General features: G+C 40.5%; 3 protein-coding genes across 3 annotated transcripts; 1 reads left to right on the top strand and 2 right to left on the bottom strand.

Moving 5' to 3' along the window:
- The first annotated feature begins 1,989 nt into the window (after positions 1 to 1,989).
- Positions 1,990 to 6,013, top strand: LOC150084602 (uncharacterized). The gene is made up of 4 exons (XM_090376302.1): positions 1,990 to 2,085; positions 2,175 to 2,240; positions 2,330 to 3,785; positions 3,870 to 6,013. The coding sequence occupies exons 1-4, from the start codon at positions 1,990 to 1,992 to the stop codon at positions 6,011 to 6,013; spliced, it is 3,762 nt and encodes a 1,253-aa protein (XP_090232428.1).
- Positions 6,014 to 7,754: 1,741 nt separating this feature from the next.
- On the bottom strand, positions 7,755 to 8,990 carry LOC150084601 (uncharacterized protein F54H12.2-like). Its single transcript, XM_090376301.1, has one exon. It carries the CDS (start codon positions 8,988 to 8,990, stop codon positions 7,755 to 7,757), a length of 1,236 nt encoding a protein of 411 aa, XP_090232427.1.
- Positions 8,991 to 10,356: 1,366 nt separating this feature from the next.
- LOC150084600 (uncharacterized) lies at positions 10,357 to 11,454 on the bottom strand. Its single transcript, XM_090376300.1, has 2 exons — positions 10,994 to 11,454; positions 10,357 to 10,870 (listed from the first exon to the last, which is right to left on the bottom strand). Exons 1-2 carry the CDS (start codon positions 11,452 to 11,454, stop codon positions 10,357 to 10,359), a joined length of 975 nt encoding a protein of 324 aa, XP_090232426.1.
- Between the last annotated feature and the right edge of the window lie 2,734 nt (positions 11,455 to 14,188).

Genomic DNA, 14,188 nt, shown 5'->3' with positions numbered 1-14,188 from the left:
AGAGAGGAAGTCAAAGAGTTCCAAGTGATTAGTAGAGTTGGGAGAACGATAGAGGCAACGCATGAATTTGACAGAATGTGGTAGAGAGATTTCAAGCCAGAGAAGATCGAAAAGAGGAGATTCTCAATTACTAAGTCTCTGACAGGGGATATCAAAACGTTCATATGCACAAGTACCACCTTTAAAGCGAAAGGATTCATACATCGAATTGTTTGCACAACTGAGATGAGCAGTGGTTGAATCAACCGATAATTGGGATTCTGTCAGAAGTACGTGGGGTTTGGCAAACTGCAAGTGGAAATGGACATCATTGAGATTGGAACTGAGACCACAGTAGATATGTTGGGGGTTTAAACACATTTACATAAAGTCTAAATGTTTTTAAACACAATTGCATAATACCTGGAGGGATTTAAACACATATGCATACTATACTCCCAGTACAGGTGTGAAAATGATATTTAGTTCTAATTTCACTCCCTAGATGGCGCCACTTGCTTACCGAGTTTTTTTAGTTAGTATTTTTGTCCCTAGATGGCACCACGTATATTTCTCTCAATTTTTATCATACCTGAGTCTTTTCTTGTGTGTATGTAAACCTTTTTGAAAATACATTTTACTGTATATCTTCTTAAGTTGTGTGTAAACCTTTTTATTGACACATTTCCTAAAATCCAAAACTCAAACACCAAAGAAAGTTTCAGCCTTTGATAAAAAGAAAATACATTTTCAATTAGACATACATGTATTTATTCTATCAACAAATGAAAAAAAATTTCCGATCTGAAGTTGTGTGTGAACCATTTAATTGACACTTTTCCTAAAATCAAAAAACTCAAACATCAAAGAAAATTTCTGCTTTTTAATGACCATTTTTAAAAAGGTACATCTATGAACAAAACAGTAACATTTTGAGAACACAAACAATCAAAAGACACAGTTCAATGAAATGGGAATAAATGTTCAATATAACGCTTCCTTAACTCTGATATCATTCCAAGTACTGCCTGCAGAATATTATAAGGATTAATTTCTGGTTCTTTCTGCTGCAAAGTACATCTAGCCGTAAAGTCTGTTACAACGTTATACGGAATCAGATGTCGAACCATATACTCGTAGGCTTCTTGAAATGTGATATCACTGGTGGTGGTGAACTGTCGACGCAGTCGTAAACATTCGCGAGCTGTGTGTAGTACTTCCATCACTGATTCTTGCATCAGCGTGAATAGTTTAGCTTCGTTCCCAAGCACAGATACAAAATCGTCAACATAGAGTATTTTTTGTGAAAGAGACTCACATTCATCCAAGTCGAGATTAAAATCACACAGCTCACCATTGGTAATTGTAGCACGACCTGCATCTGTCTCAATCTCCAAGCCGTCTGTAAATGTAATAGTTTCATGTGCACGACCCCGTACTAATAGTAATACTTCAGGCCATTTTAACGCTATCTTACTCCACTGATCTACCGTTAGTTTTAGATAACTCGAAGCGCATTCCAAAACGATCGATACTTCGAAATCAAGCAGGAGAACTCGTAGAATAGTGCGTGAACTGAGGCGACGAAAAAACACATAGTTCTTCTTTGGAGCGGTACTCATCTTAGCAGTTGCTGAAAAATGGCAAATGTAACGTATAACAGTCATATATAAAGCAGTCCCAACCCGGATATGTGACTAATAATATTACTCAAGAAGAAGTGTGTCATCGGAAATTGCCCAATAAAACAACCTTCAACCCAGATATGGACTAAGAATATTACTCAAGAAGAAGTGTGTCATTGGAAAGTGTCTAATTAGGAGCTCTTACAGAATGACAAACTATTTTCCTTTTGACCTTAAAACCCACTTACAGGATGTCTGTAGTATTTCCGAACAAGTTTCGTTTTGACGAAATAGTAGGATCAATGACTGAGAATGTCATAAAGCTACTGGAGAGCCTTTAAAAGCGACCACAGTCACAGAATCGTTACCGAAAAAAAAAATGGACATGTGTGATGATAGTTCACTGGAGTGTGAAGCTGTCCGTCTTGCAGAAGTTATTGAAGCTGAAATATTGTATACGAATACTGTACTGTATACTGAGGTGAGTGACTTTCCTCCTATATTATCCCTCTTTATTTTTAAACGTGATAAAAATGCAGTTTTATAACAATGCTTAATATTCATTTTCAGAATGCAGAATTCTTTTCATTGTCTCCTCGTGTCGAGGGGAGGGCAGGAGGATCAAACGAAGGACCTGTAAGTCTTATTCAGAATCTCATATGCAGAATTACAATCCGAATTCCAAAAACGTTAAGTATTTTTTTTTTTTTTTCATTTCTTTTCAGATTCAAATTGGTGGTGGTGACGAAACATACGAACGATTCTACGAAATCAGTGAAGGGCCAGAGAAGTATTCCTCTAAATATAAAACTATGTATAAAACGTACAAGTGCAAATACCGAGACTTACATTTGCTTGCAGGGGAACAATTTTTTCTTTTGTTCAAACAAATGTTTAAACTAATTATAGGACAAGTAAACAAGGGAGGAGAATTTAGCCATGTTCGTTTATGTGTAAACGCCGACTCCCTAAAAACACCGATTAATTTTCCATTTATGAAGATATCAGAACTGACAATAGATAGAATTATGGATGCGTTTTTCAGTGTAGATCAGTCGCGAAGTGGCTTTCTGATAACAGACTCTCTCACAATCGATCTGGTTCTTATAAACATATCAAATAAAGGTGGTGCTGGGCATTCTAAAAATATAAAAAAACGAACTATTGTACATCTGAACAGATTCTTAGAAAAGAAGAAGTGCGTTGTCAAAATTAGGAATAATGATAATATGTGCATGGGATGTGCAATAGTAACAGCTATTTCAGCCCAACAAGACGACACCATTACGTACAGAAAAGTTCGCGAAGACAGAAACGGTTTGCAGACTTCGAGAGCCAAGCAATTGCATGAAAAAGCAGACGTTTCCGAGACAGTGTGTGGAGTGGAAGAACTACAAAAATTCCAGCGAGTTCTTACTCCCGAGTTTCAGATAGTTGTACTGTCAGCCGACAACGAGTTTGATGTTATTTACAGGGGTCCTGAAGCAGAGAAACAAATATTTCTACTGTGTATTGACAAACACTACGATGTAGTACGCTCTGTGAAAGCGTTATTTGGAGCAGATTATTACTGCTCACTGTGTTTTAAAACGTTCCAAAACATTGAAAGACTTCACACTCATTCTTGTCCATATTCATGCAATAGGTGTCGAACACGTGAGTATCATAGTGGCGATTTGGTGTTGTGTAGTGATTGTTTTCGGTATTACAGAGGAAATATCTGTTTCGACGCTCATAAAAAAAACAACAACTGCTCGACATATCACCGTTGTCGTGAGTGTTTGCGAACGTTCACCACCCAGAAACAACACAAATGCAAACCCCTGGATTATTGTGAAAAATGTAAGATAGTTCACATGTCACAACACTGCTATGTTCAGAAACCAGCGGACCCTAAAAAACATGTATCTATAATTTATTTCGACACCGAGACGGTGTTGCATCAGGGTGAGCATATACCAGTGCTCTGTGTAGCAAGTTTTGGAGATGAACTGCGTTCATATGAGGGACCCAACTGTGTCACAGCATTCATGGACGAGATTTTTGGAGTTCGTGAATCGTCAAAACGTGCTCGCGATGGTCGAAACATTAGCCACATCGAACACAAATACAAAGATGTGCGGATAATAGCACACAATTTGCGAGGCTTTGATGGTTACTTCGTACTGACTTACCTCTACGGTAAGAATTTCGAACCTCATGTTATTTTTGACGGCTCTAAAATATAAGGAATTTATCATTTGAAACTAAATCTCATCTTCTTAGATTCTTATTCGTACTTATCAGTTCCCCTTAGAAGGTTACCTGCAATGTTTGAATTACCCGAGGTTCGAAAAGGATTCTTTCCCCATGCATTCCATACTCTACAAACTACAGATTATGTAGGTCCTATTCCTGACCAAAAACATTTCAAACCCGAATTTATGTCGAAGGAGAATAGTGTAGAGTTCCAAACGTGGTACTGTCAGAAGAAAGGCCAATCGTACGACTTAAAAGCAGAGCTCATGGCATATACACTTGACGATGTACGGGTATTACGTGACAGTTGTAATAAGTTCAGATCTCTCCTAATCGATATCTCCGACGTCGATCCGTTCAACCAAGATATCACCATAGCAGGAACGTGTAGTAGAATTTTCGCGAGGAACTTTCTACCCCAAAACACGATGGCTATCCTCCCCCCAGGGGGGTATCGAGGGTCGAACCTCCAAAGTCGAAAAGCAATTGCATGGCTATCGTGGCTAGAACAACAAGAGAACGCACCGATACAACACGCCCGCTCGGTTGGGGGTGAGGCTCGGATTGGGCCCTTTTTCGTTGATGGGATCCGAGATAAAACAGTTTACGAATTTCATGGTTGTTATTTTCATGGATGTAGGATCTGCTATCGAGGTAATACGCTACAGACAAACAGAAATCTACCCATGTCAGTGCTCTATGAAGAAACGTTGGATCGTGAAACGTTTCTGAAAAACCAAGGCTACAACTTGGTTTACATATGGGAATGTCAATTCGATGAAATGAGAAAAAATAACCCCGTCTTGAACGCATTTGTAGCCAATTTTAATATAACAGAAGCGATTACCCCTAGAAGTGCCCTCAGAGGTGGTCGTGTGGATTGTTTTAAACTGTACCACAAAGCAGATGAAAACGAGCAGATTCATTATATGGAATTTTGCTCCCTATACCCCTGGGTGTGTAAATACGGAGTGTATCCGCGTGGCCATCCAAATGTTATTCTGAGAGATTTCGATTACAGCAACAGAGCATACTTTGGCATTGCTAGTGCACGCGTGCAAGCACCAGAGAAGTTGTTTCTTCCAATATTACCGATAACGTGTAATGGAAAGTTAATTTTTCCTCTGTGTGCAAAATGTGCTCAGGAGGAATCAGTCCTCTGTAATCACGAAGATACGACCATAAAAGGCGTATGGACAACTCCAGAACTGTATTTGGCATGTGACTATGGCTACAAAATTATCGAATTCTACGAAGTGTGGCACTTTGATGAAACACACGAATCGTTGTTTGGTGGGTATATCGATACCTTCTTGAAAATTAAACAAGAGGCTTCGGGGTGGCCTCAGGGCATCGATCGTGACAGCTACATCCAAGAACTAAATCAGAAGGAAGGTATCACACTTGATCCTGCTCAAATTAAAAAAAACGCGTCCAGACGCGCTCTGGGAAAGCTGTGTATGAATTCTTTATGGGGTAGGCTTGCCATGCGAACAAATCGTGTAAATACTGTTCTATACAAGTCCTACTCAAGCCTCGTTGAACACTTCATGGATGATGGTAAAATTATCCACGATGCTCGACTAGTCACTGAAGAAAAAATGCTGATAGCATACAGCGTTCTTGAAGGTACAGAAGCCCCATATCGCAAAGGAAATGCTGTAATAGGGTCCTTTGTTGCTTCATACGGACGAATTAAACTGTATAAAACCATCGCACCTCTGGGAGAGCGTTTAATTTATACAGATACCGACAGTTTGGTATTCTCATATAAGCCAGGCGATACACTTCCATCTACAGGTCACTCACTAGGTGAACTAGTAGATGAATTGGAAGGTGACAATATTTTAGAATTCGCTACTTCAGGACCCAAATCGTATTCGTACAGAACACGCTCGGGCAAATCTGTAACAAAATGTAAAGGCATTACCCTAAACGAGAACAACAGCCAACTCGTAAACTTGGATGTAATGCGATCAGCGGCAATGGGTGAACATGTTGAAGTGACAGTTCCTGTACCGTTCAACGTGAAACGTGACAAATGGCAGTGTAAGCTACTCCATACATCGTTAACTAGGCGGTATGGTTTCACATTTAAGAAGCGCATAGTTGGAGAGGACACCCGTACATTCCCATATGGATACTTCCGTGAAAAACACAATCAAAAATGATTCGTCGGTTATAACACTGTCACTATGTGTTCGTTTATCCACCCCTTCACATGTGTCGCGGCCGGTGGTACTCAAAGCGGTAAAACAACCTTCATTCTGTCCCTTATTAAAAACAGCAAACAGTTAATTTCACCCCCTCCGGAGAGAATAATTTACTGCTACTCTGAAGAGCAGGATCGGTTCTTACAATTTCCGCAGGTTGAATTCGTAAAAGGCTTGAAACTGCCCGAAGTCGATAGACATGTCAGAAATCTAATCATAATCGACGATCTCCTACACGCTGCAAAAGACAGTTCCGAAATCGCTGAAATATTCATTAAAGGAAGCCATCACAGGAACACAAGTATCTGTCTTCTCTCCCAAAATTTGTTCTGTCAGGGTAGTCAATATCGGACCATCAGTCTTAACTCACACTATTTAATCGTTTTTAAAAATCCCAGAGATTCCCGACAAATATCTCACCTAGCCTCGCAAGTATTTCCAGGGCGTTCGAGTGTTCTAGTCGATATTTATAAGGAGGCCACAGAAAAACCATTCTCATATTTATTACTGGACTTTCGACAAGATACACCAGAACAATTACGTCTGCGCTCGTGCATATTACCGGAGGACGGCCCGTCAATTACATATGTACCTTCATGGCTAAAAGACTCCGAAAACATAGTGACTTCATCAGGTTTTTGTCTGGTGCCAGCCCCAAGCAAGCAAATACAATTTTGAGACAGGCATCGCACTCTCAGGTCACGGTTTTGTGCGAACTGTGTAAGAATTTACTAAGAGGTAACATACCAATCACTCCACAAGAACGTCGTAGACTGCAGCGCAAAAAGAAGCTGTTACGTGTTCTAGCGGATAAAACAGTCCCCTTCACAAGGCGATGGAGACTTATTACCCAGCAAGGAGGTGCACTGTTTCCCTTACTGGGCAGTCTGATAATTCCACTGATAACATCGCTAATAAGAAAATGAACGACTCGTTCAAAAAATATTTACTACTGGCACCACCAGAACACCAACAGATGATTTCTCTGGACGAAGAGATGTCCGAAATTCTGAAGAGACAGGACATGTCGATCGAATCCAAGGTGAAGGCCTACCTTCAAACATTGCAGGCTTTTCTGGGACTGAAGAAGAAAAGCGGGCCTCCGGAGGAGGCCCTCGTGCTCCCTCCCGCGGCGGCCGGGGAAAAGCGCGCGCCCAAACGTGCAAGGAAGAAACCGTCGATTCTGACGTCTCCCCGTCGCTTGAGAGGAAAGAAAATACAGTGGATAAGCATGTAAGTAGACAATTTTTTTTTTTTTTTAATTTGTTTATTTAAGTGATCGATTACATCTAAAGTGGCAAGAATATCATTGCCCCACAAATTTTTACAATAACATTCGTTAACAATCTGTCTCATAGTAATACCGCGACATCTATGGGTTAAAAAGAAAACACAATGCAGTCCACAAGCTATAGATTCCCGATGTTGTATTACAGTCTTGGTATGAGTCCACTTGCGACTTTGCCTTTTCAGAAACACCGCAAAATCTTCGGGAGGGGGGCGGGCAAACGTGTCGAAGTAATCGGCTTCTTCTTCTCCGAGGTAGATAGCTATCCAATGGGTTCCTGGTCTGTCGGATGGATCGGTGTTGATGACTAGAAGAAACGGTTTACTAAGAATGTTCGTAGCCAGTTCGTCGCGAGCACATACACTTATGGGGTAATCTTTAACAACACTTTCCAACAAACGTGCTATTTCTTCAGTGTTCATAATCCAGAAGAACCGACCTGTCTTTTGTCAGCGAAACCACGTTCTCGAATTCACTGTACAAGACGCACGTGACGTTTTCAGGCAATGGTGATGAAAATTTCAGTTCGAGACGTATGCTCCCCCGTTTCAGTGCACTAATGTGTGTACCGATGGCGTTTTCGTCCGGCGATAAATCAAAACCGTACAATACATTACCGAGTGGATACTCGGAATATGACAAATCGTTTCCGGTGTCTTCCGTCCATTTATTTAATGAAGAGAAGAGTGACAGATACGATCTCGTATACTGTCCTGTCTTGAAGTCGGGAGTCAGAGGTATTGACGGGTACTGAATGCCATCGGCAGTCACTTGTAAGTAACACAGGTTGAAGTGAGAGAAGTTAAAAGGATTACGAGAGTACGATCCATTGAAATCTTCACTCGACACCAAACCCACAATCACGCGCGATGGAATTTGTCCTAGGAATATATTATCACGTGTGGAATCTACCATTCCTTTGGGAATAGAAAAGTATGTCACGTTCACGCGATTAATAGGGTACACGATCGGGTTCTTCTCTAAAACATTGATGTGTGCTAGTTGAATCTGAGGATTCAATTTCACTTTACGTACGAATAACGTTGCTTCCATAATGTTCAACTTGGCAGTCGACGAATCGTTGGATAGCAAACAAAATTCGGGGGAACTTCTTACCAGTCGTAAACGGAGGGAGACGTTATTCACTATGTATTTAGATTGGTGACACAGATCGAGTCGAAGTCTTCCTAACATCTCTGCAGTTTTCGATTTTGAGAAGAATTTCGATCGTTGGTACATACCACTGTCGTCCTTCTCGAACATCTGTTTAACATCGGGGTACTGATCTTTGACGTACATCTCAGTTGTCAGTTGCGAATTCTTGGCTTCCCGTCCATAGTTAAGAAGCGTTTCCAGGTATGCACGATAAGGGTACGTATTCGATGATGGGTTAATCAGTTTGTCTTGTACAAAGAGATCGACATGACTGAATAGAGAGTGAAAGAAATTGTTAACGACTCCTACTTTATCATTTTCTTCCAGATCTTTTCCCTCGCTTCTGGTGATTCGCACCTTCAACCGCAAATAACTTTTCCCGAGGTCTAGATACTCTTCCGAAGTCCCCGGAATATAGAATTCGATCGGGCCTACACTATCTACAGATGCCAGAGGAAGGAAAGTAATATACGACGACCGTTCGACACACATATTAGTGGCAGGTTTACTGAAAAGATCCAGCTCAGACATCATAACTTCCATCGAAAATATCGCGACGTCTACGTTTACCACCTCTCTGATTACGCACCTTGTCTTTAATGGCTTGCCCGACTTCTGATACACGATTTAAAAACGAACGTTTAGGTGGAACACCTGATATGACATCATCAACGATATTTCGTCCTGCCGAGAGTACTTGTCGACCGATGAAAGCTGCTGCAGGTTTGAGTATCGGTGTGAGAAAACGGAATGCTGTGCGGAAGATGTTTCCCAATCCGTAACCTCTCTGGATAGAGGGCCCAGCGAAGTAGGGGTTCCCCCCTGCTTGCATTGTGTAGTAATGGACGTACGCATTCATCGTTCACGGAAATGTAGTTTAATTGTAGTCTTTCCGTCACTGAACGGCACGAATTCACCGCTATCTGTACGCACTTGGATGGTTACTGTATGGAACGTGCTTAACTGGAGGGGGTAATAATCTAAATGCGAGAACTCTCCGTTATTGGAAAACGATACGACACGTAACAGTGGCGCTTTCGTGTCACCTACAACCTGATCCTCAATTAGATTACAATAGACGAAATAGGAACTGACACCCCTATATATATCTGCCTGGTACTTAGCGTAAACTCTGCCTTCTAAGTCTCTGCCTAGTTTTTCGAAACCTAACATCTGACCGAGCCCTGTTTTTGGGAAGCGAAGGTAAACTGATGGATCGATTTCGATAGACACTATACCTATGGAGTTCACTTTTGCGTCGAGTTGGGGTGCCAGCTTCATCATGGCGTTAAGCACCTGTGATATACTTTTGTAGTTCCCTCGTGGAAGTTTACAGACCTGAACAGCTTCTGCTTTCACACCCCGATATGTGATCGTTCTATTGGATGCTTCTTTAGGCATTGTGATTTCCTTCTTGGAAAGCCACTCGCCGACGTGATAATTTCGGAAAATATGGAACCCTCCTTGATCCTCGCTAAATGCCTTATCGAGACCTATAACCCGTGTAAAAGCTTTAGAGATTTTCACAGTACTCTCGTTCTTCACCCTTAACGTGAACTGTTCTTTCGTTCCGTCAGTTTTCACTTTCAGTTGAATGTCACTGTCGACAGAATTAACATCATCGATAAGTTTTGAGAAAGTGGTATACTTTTCTTTTAATACTGTCATCGCTCTGACTTCTTTTTTCTTTTTGGGGTACAGTGTGAATATGTTCCATCCATCGGAGATATTATCCCATGAAAGAGGGAAGTGTACTTCGGCAAGTGCTACTTCCCACTTGCCAGAGAGAGAAACAGCATTAGGCAGTTCCACTGTGAATTGTGACTGAGAATTTCTGGGATGTAGATCCATACTAGCATTACTGGGTAGTGTAAGGAAAAACATCTTGTGAGCTGACCCAACTGTTGAAGCTTTGTGGGTAGCCTAACCATTTGACTAATAACTGACGTTGTCCTCTGACTGTCTTTTGTTTAAGTACCTTTTCGATGGGGTAGACGTCAGGGGGTAGATTATCGTCAAAGTTAACTTTCTGTAACTGTGTTTCGTAAAACGTTCCTTCTATCTGATCACCATCACGGCCTGTCACACTGTACACAACAGGGTTACGCTTCAAAACACGTGTAATAGTAAACACTTCTCCCGTCCAATTCCCCCAGTAACCTTTGCGAAAAGGGTGAGACCCGCTGCTCAAAACAACTCTATCTCCGATTTTAAATTTCGGTTTCAGGGTTTTGGTACGGCTGTGGTAGAGTCTTTTATACACTTCTTCTTCGTTAGCAAGCGTGACTTTTACTGGGGCCATACCTATAGAACGATGTGTAGTACGATTATATGTAGCCACAATATCGTCGAGTACGTGAATATATTTCTGACTTTTGGAATAAGAAATCCACTTATAAATTTTTTCTTTCAGGGTACGAATGAAGCGTTCGGCAATAGCTGCCTTCTTTTCTGATCTTGTTGTATAGAAATTGATACCATGGGAGAGGAATAACCGACGAAGAGGAGCATTAATGAATTCTTTTCCTTGGTCGGTGTTAACGTAAAATGGTGTTTCTTCTTCGAAAATAGATTTGAATGCCTGCACCACCTCGTTGGCTTTTTTGCTTTTCAGTTTTCTGACCCAAGAATATCGCGAGAAGCAGTCCACACAAACCAGAAGGTAACGATATCCATCGTTTGAGTCGGCGAGAGCCGACAGGTCAACTAGGTCACATTGGAAAGTGTGATTAAGTCCGGGAACTTTAATTTGGTTCCTCCGAAAATTAATTCTTTGCTGTCGATGTCTCACGTAAGTAGGTTGACTAGCTAGGAATTCGCGCACAACACGTCTGGGTAATTTAGTATGTTTTTGAAGAGCATCAATAGAACTGAAACTACCTATTACTTTAGGATTATAATAGTCTGCTAACATTTCTCTATCTCCACAGGTAGGAATGGACACTGTCGAAGACATCGCACTATTTATATTTGTCATCATCCTGATAGTGATTATTATTATCTCGGAGCCGCAGCGTGAAGATAGGAGTATGGACTGTTTCCACACATCTGAAAATGTTACTGTTTGTTCATAGATGTACCTTTTTTAAAAATTGTTCATTAAAAAGCAGAAGTTTTCTTTGGTGTTTGAGTTTTTGATTTTAGGAAACGAGTCAATAAAATGGTTAACACACATAAGTTAAGACAATAATAAAGAGTTACAATAATAATAAAAAGACACTAATTAAAAAAAATGTATCTTCATATTGAATCTCTAAGGAAACGAACCTATAAAAGTTTTACTCACACACAAGAAAAAAAGACTCAGGTGGCTTAGTTAATAAACACTATGACAAGACAATGAGTTTTCTTTTTATCAAAGGATCAATAAAGGTTTAAATCTATGAGAAGACACTGCGAAAGAAAATATTTTTTGTCACTTTTAAAAATAAAGTGTCTCATACTGCGACATTACACAATTAACACAAATATTCCGATGACATTATTTGATATGTTTATCGCTTCAGTAAATAAAAAGTGATGGAGGAAGTCATCATGCTGGGACATTACACAATTAACACAAATATTCCTACAAGAATGCGTGTTATTCTTCTGGAATTATACAGTTGGGTGGTGGTGGCCTAGAAAAAAAAAATGTGCAACACCGGACGTGTAGACCGTTTTATATAAAAGCTGGGTACAGTCTGTCGTGACATTCACCGTTTTTCTACAACTGTTGTGTTTTTCGGGTCTCAGCTCAACTACAATTCTACTAGTCTGTACTATGGAGCCACGCTGCGAAAACATACGTTTTCCCCGTCATTGGCGTGGAATCGGGAGTAGACCTTTCCTCAACTGGCAGGGGGAGATTGAAATTCCAGACAGCTACATACAACAGCGAAAAGAAAGAAGTAGCGACGAAAACATGCGTTTTCCCCGTCATTGGCGGGGAATTGGAAGTAGACCTTTCCTCAACTGGCAGGTGGAGATTGAAATTCCGGACAGCTACATAAAATCGACGGGTACGAGGTTTCGTCCGAGTTAAAAGGTGGAACTTTTTTAATTTGTTGATTGAAGGTGTACATGTATGTCGGAAATTTTTTTCATTTGTTGATAGAATAAATACATGTATGTCTAATTGAAAATGTATTTTCTTTTTATCAAAGGCTGAAATTTTCTTTGGTGTTTGAGTTTTGGATATTAGGAAATGTGTCAATAAAAAGGTTTACACACAACTTAAGAAGATATACTGTAATAAAATGTATTTTCAAAAAAGTTTACATACACACAAGAAAAGACTCAGGTATGATAAAAAATTAAAAGAGAGAAATATACGTGGTACCATCTAGGGACAAAAATACTAACTAAAAAAAATCGGTAAGCAAGTGGCGCCATCTAGGGAGAGAAATGAGAACTAAATATCATTTTCACACCTGTACTTGGAGTATAGTATGCAATTGAGTTTAAATCCCTCCAGGTATTATGCGATTGAGTTTAAAACCATTTAGACTTTATGTAAATGTATTTAAACCCCCAACATATCTACTGACCACGTATATTTGTGAAATGACCAAGGAAGTGTTTCAGAGGTTTAGATCTTTTCGCAGATAAATTTTGTTCTATTAATTTGACAATTCATGATGTATTGAGTAGTAAGAAAATGTTGTGAGGGCATGCTGTATGAAGTAATGAAATATTTAGATATGGCGTACACATGGCAAGAATATACTCAGCTCCTTGATAACTAATAAAATTCTGATAAATTTTTTTAGAGTCCCCCAAATATATTCGTCACTATATAATACGAGATTTTGCATCGACAAAGGAAAATTTATGTTTATTGTGTGTTTATTTATGTGTTTTTATGTTTATTGTATATTTGATCCATTCTTTTCTTTAGAGCTTTCTAACGCCAAAAGGTTGTATATATATATATTTAGTAACCACTGAATTATGACCACCCCTATAAAAACTGAATGCGACCCGTTGACCACATGAGGTACGAGAGTGCGCATTTAGTCGACCTACGTAGCATAGATAAGGTAACAGTGGTTCAGTAGGTAGTAAAATTCCGAGCGTGATGGGTAAAAGGAAGGATTTATTGGACTTTGATAAAAGACAGATTGCTCGACGAGCTGGTGCCTCGATTTCCCAAACGGCTGAACTGGTGGGGTTTTCGAGAGCGAACTGGTATTCGCTCTCGAAGTGTACCAGGACTGGCGTCAAAATGGTCAAACAACGACCCGGCGCCAAAACTGCAAAGGTCAGCGAAAGGTTGATGTTAGAGGTGAGCGCCGTGTCCGACGACTCGTACAGGCGAACAGGCGCAGCACTGTTGAAGAGTTGACTACCCAATACAACATGGTGCCAACCCGGAACAATATCTGGCATGACCATGCGTCGCACGCATGGGCTATACTAGCAGACGACCCCTACGGCATCCTCTCCTAACCAAGGTTCAATGGCGTAAAAGACTCGCCCGGTGCAAAGAGCATGCAAGTTGGACGTTAGAGGACTGGAAGAAGGTGTGTTGGTCGGTTGTTGTTGTTGTTGTTTTGGTTTTTAGGAGCATTAGCAACTAAGGCCATATTGCTCGGGATATGCGGTGGTCATTCTCTGACCTTTCTGCATCCTCCGTATTTCGAGCCCATCACCACCGTATTTGGTGGTGATGGGCTCGAACCCCGATCTAATCAAGAAGCGTGTGCTAC

The sequence above is a fragment of the Mastigoproctus giganteus genome, chromosome 6 (assembly GCF_048544385.1).
Source record: "Mastigoproctus giganteus isolate SK-2022 chromosome 6, ASM4854438v1, whole genome shotgun sequence".
Lineage (NCBI taxonomy): Eukaryota > Metazoa > Arthropoda > Arachnida > Uropygi > Thelyphonidae > Mastigoproctus > Mastigoproctus giganteus.
Note: the sequence above shows the minus strand (reverse complement) of the source record. Positions and strands in the feature narration are given on the sequence as shown.

Excerpts from the sequence above, each read along its gene's own strand:
- LOC150084600 (XM_090376300.1), bottom strand. The coding sequence starts at position 11,454 with ATGTCTTCGACAGTGTCCATTCCTACCTGTGGAGATAGAGAAATGTTA. Across the intron at positions 10,871-10,993 it reads ATTAATGCTCCTCTTCGTCG|TCAGAAATATATTCACGTAC; the intron begins GTTATTCCTCTC and ends TTATTCCAAAAG.
- LOC150084602 (XM_090376302.1), top strand. The coding sequence starts at position 1,990 with ATGTGTGATGATAGTTCACTGGAGTGTGAAGCTGTCCGTCTTGCAGAA. Across the intron at positions 2,086-2,174 it reads ATACTGTACTGTATACTGAG|AATGCAGAATTCTTTTCATT; the intron begins GTGAGTGACTTT and ends ATTCATTTTCAG. Across the intron at positions 3,786-3,869 it reads CGTACTGACTTACCTCTACG|ATTCTTATTCGTACTTATCA; the intron begins GTAAGAATTTCG and ends TCATCTTCTTAG.
- LOC150084601 (XM_090376301.1), bottom strand. The coding sequence starts at position 8,990 with ATGTGTGTCGAACGGTCGTCGTATATTACTTTCCTTCCTCTGGCATCT.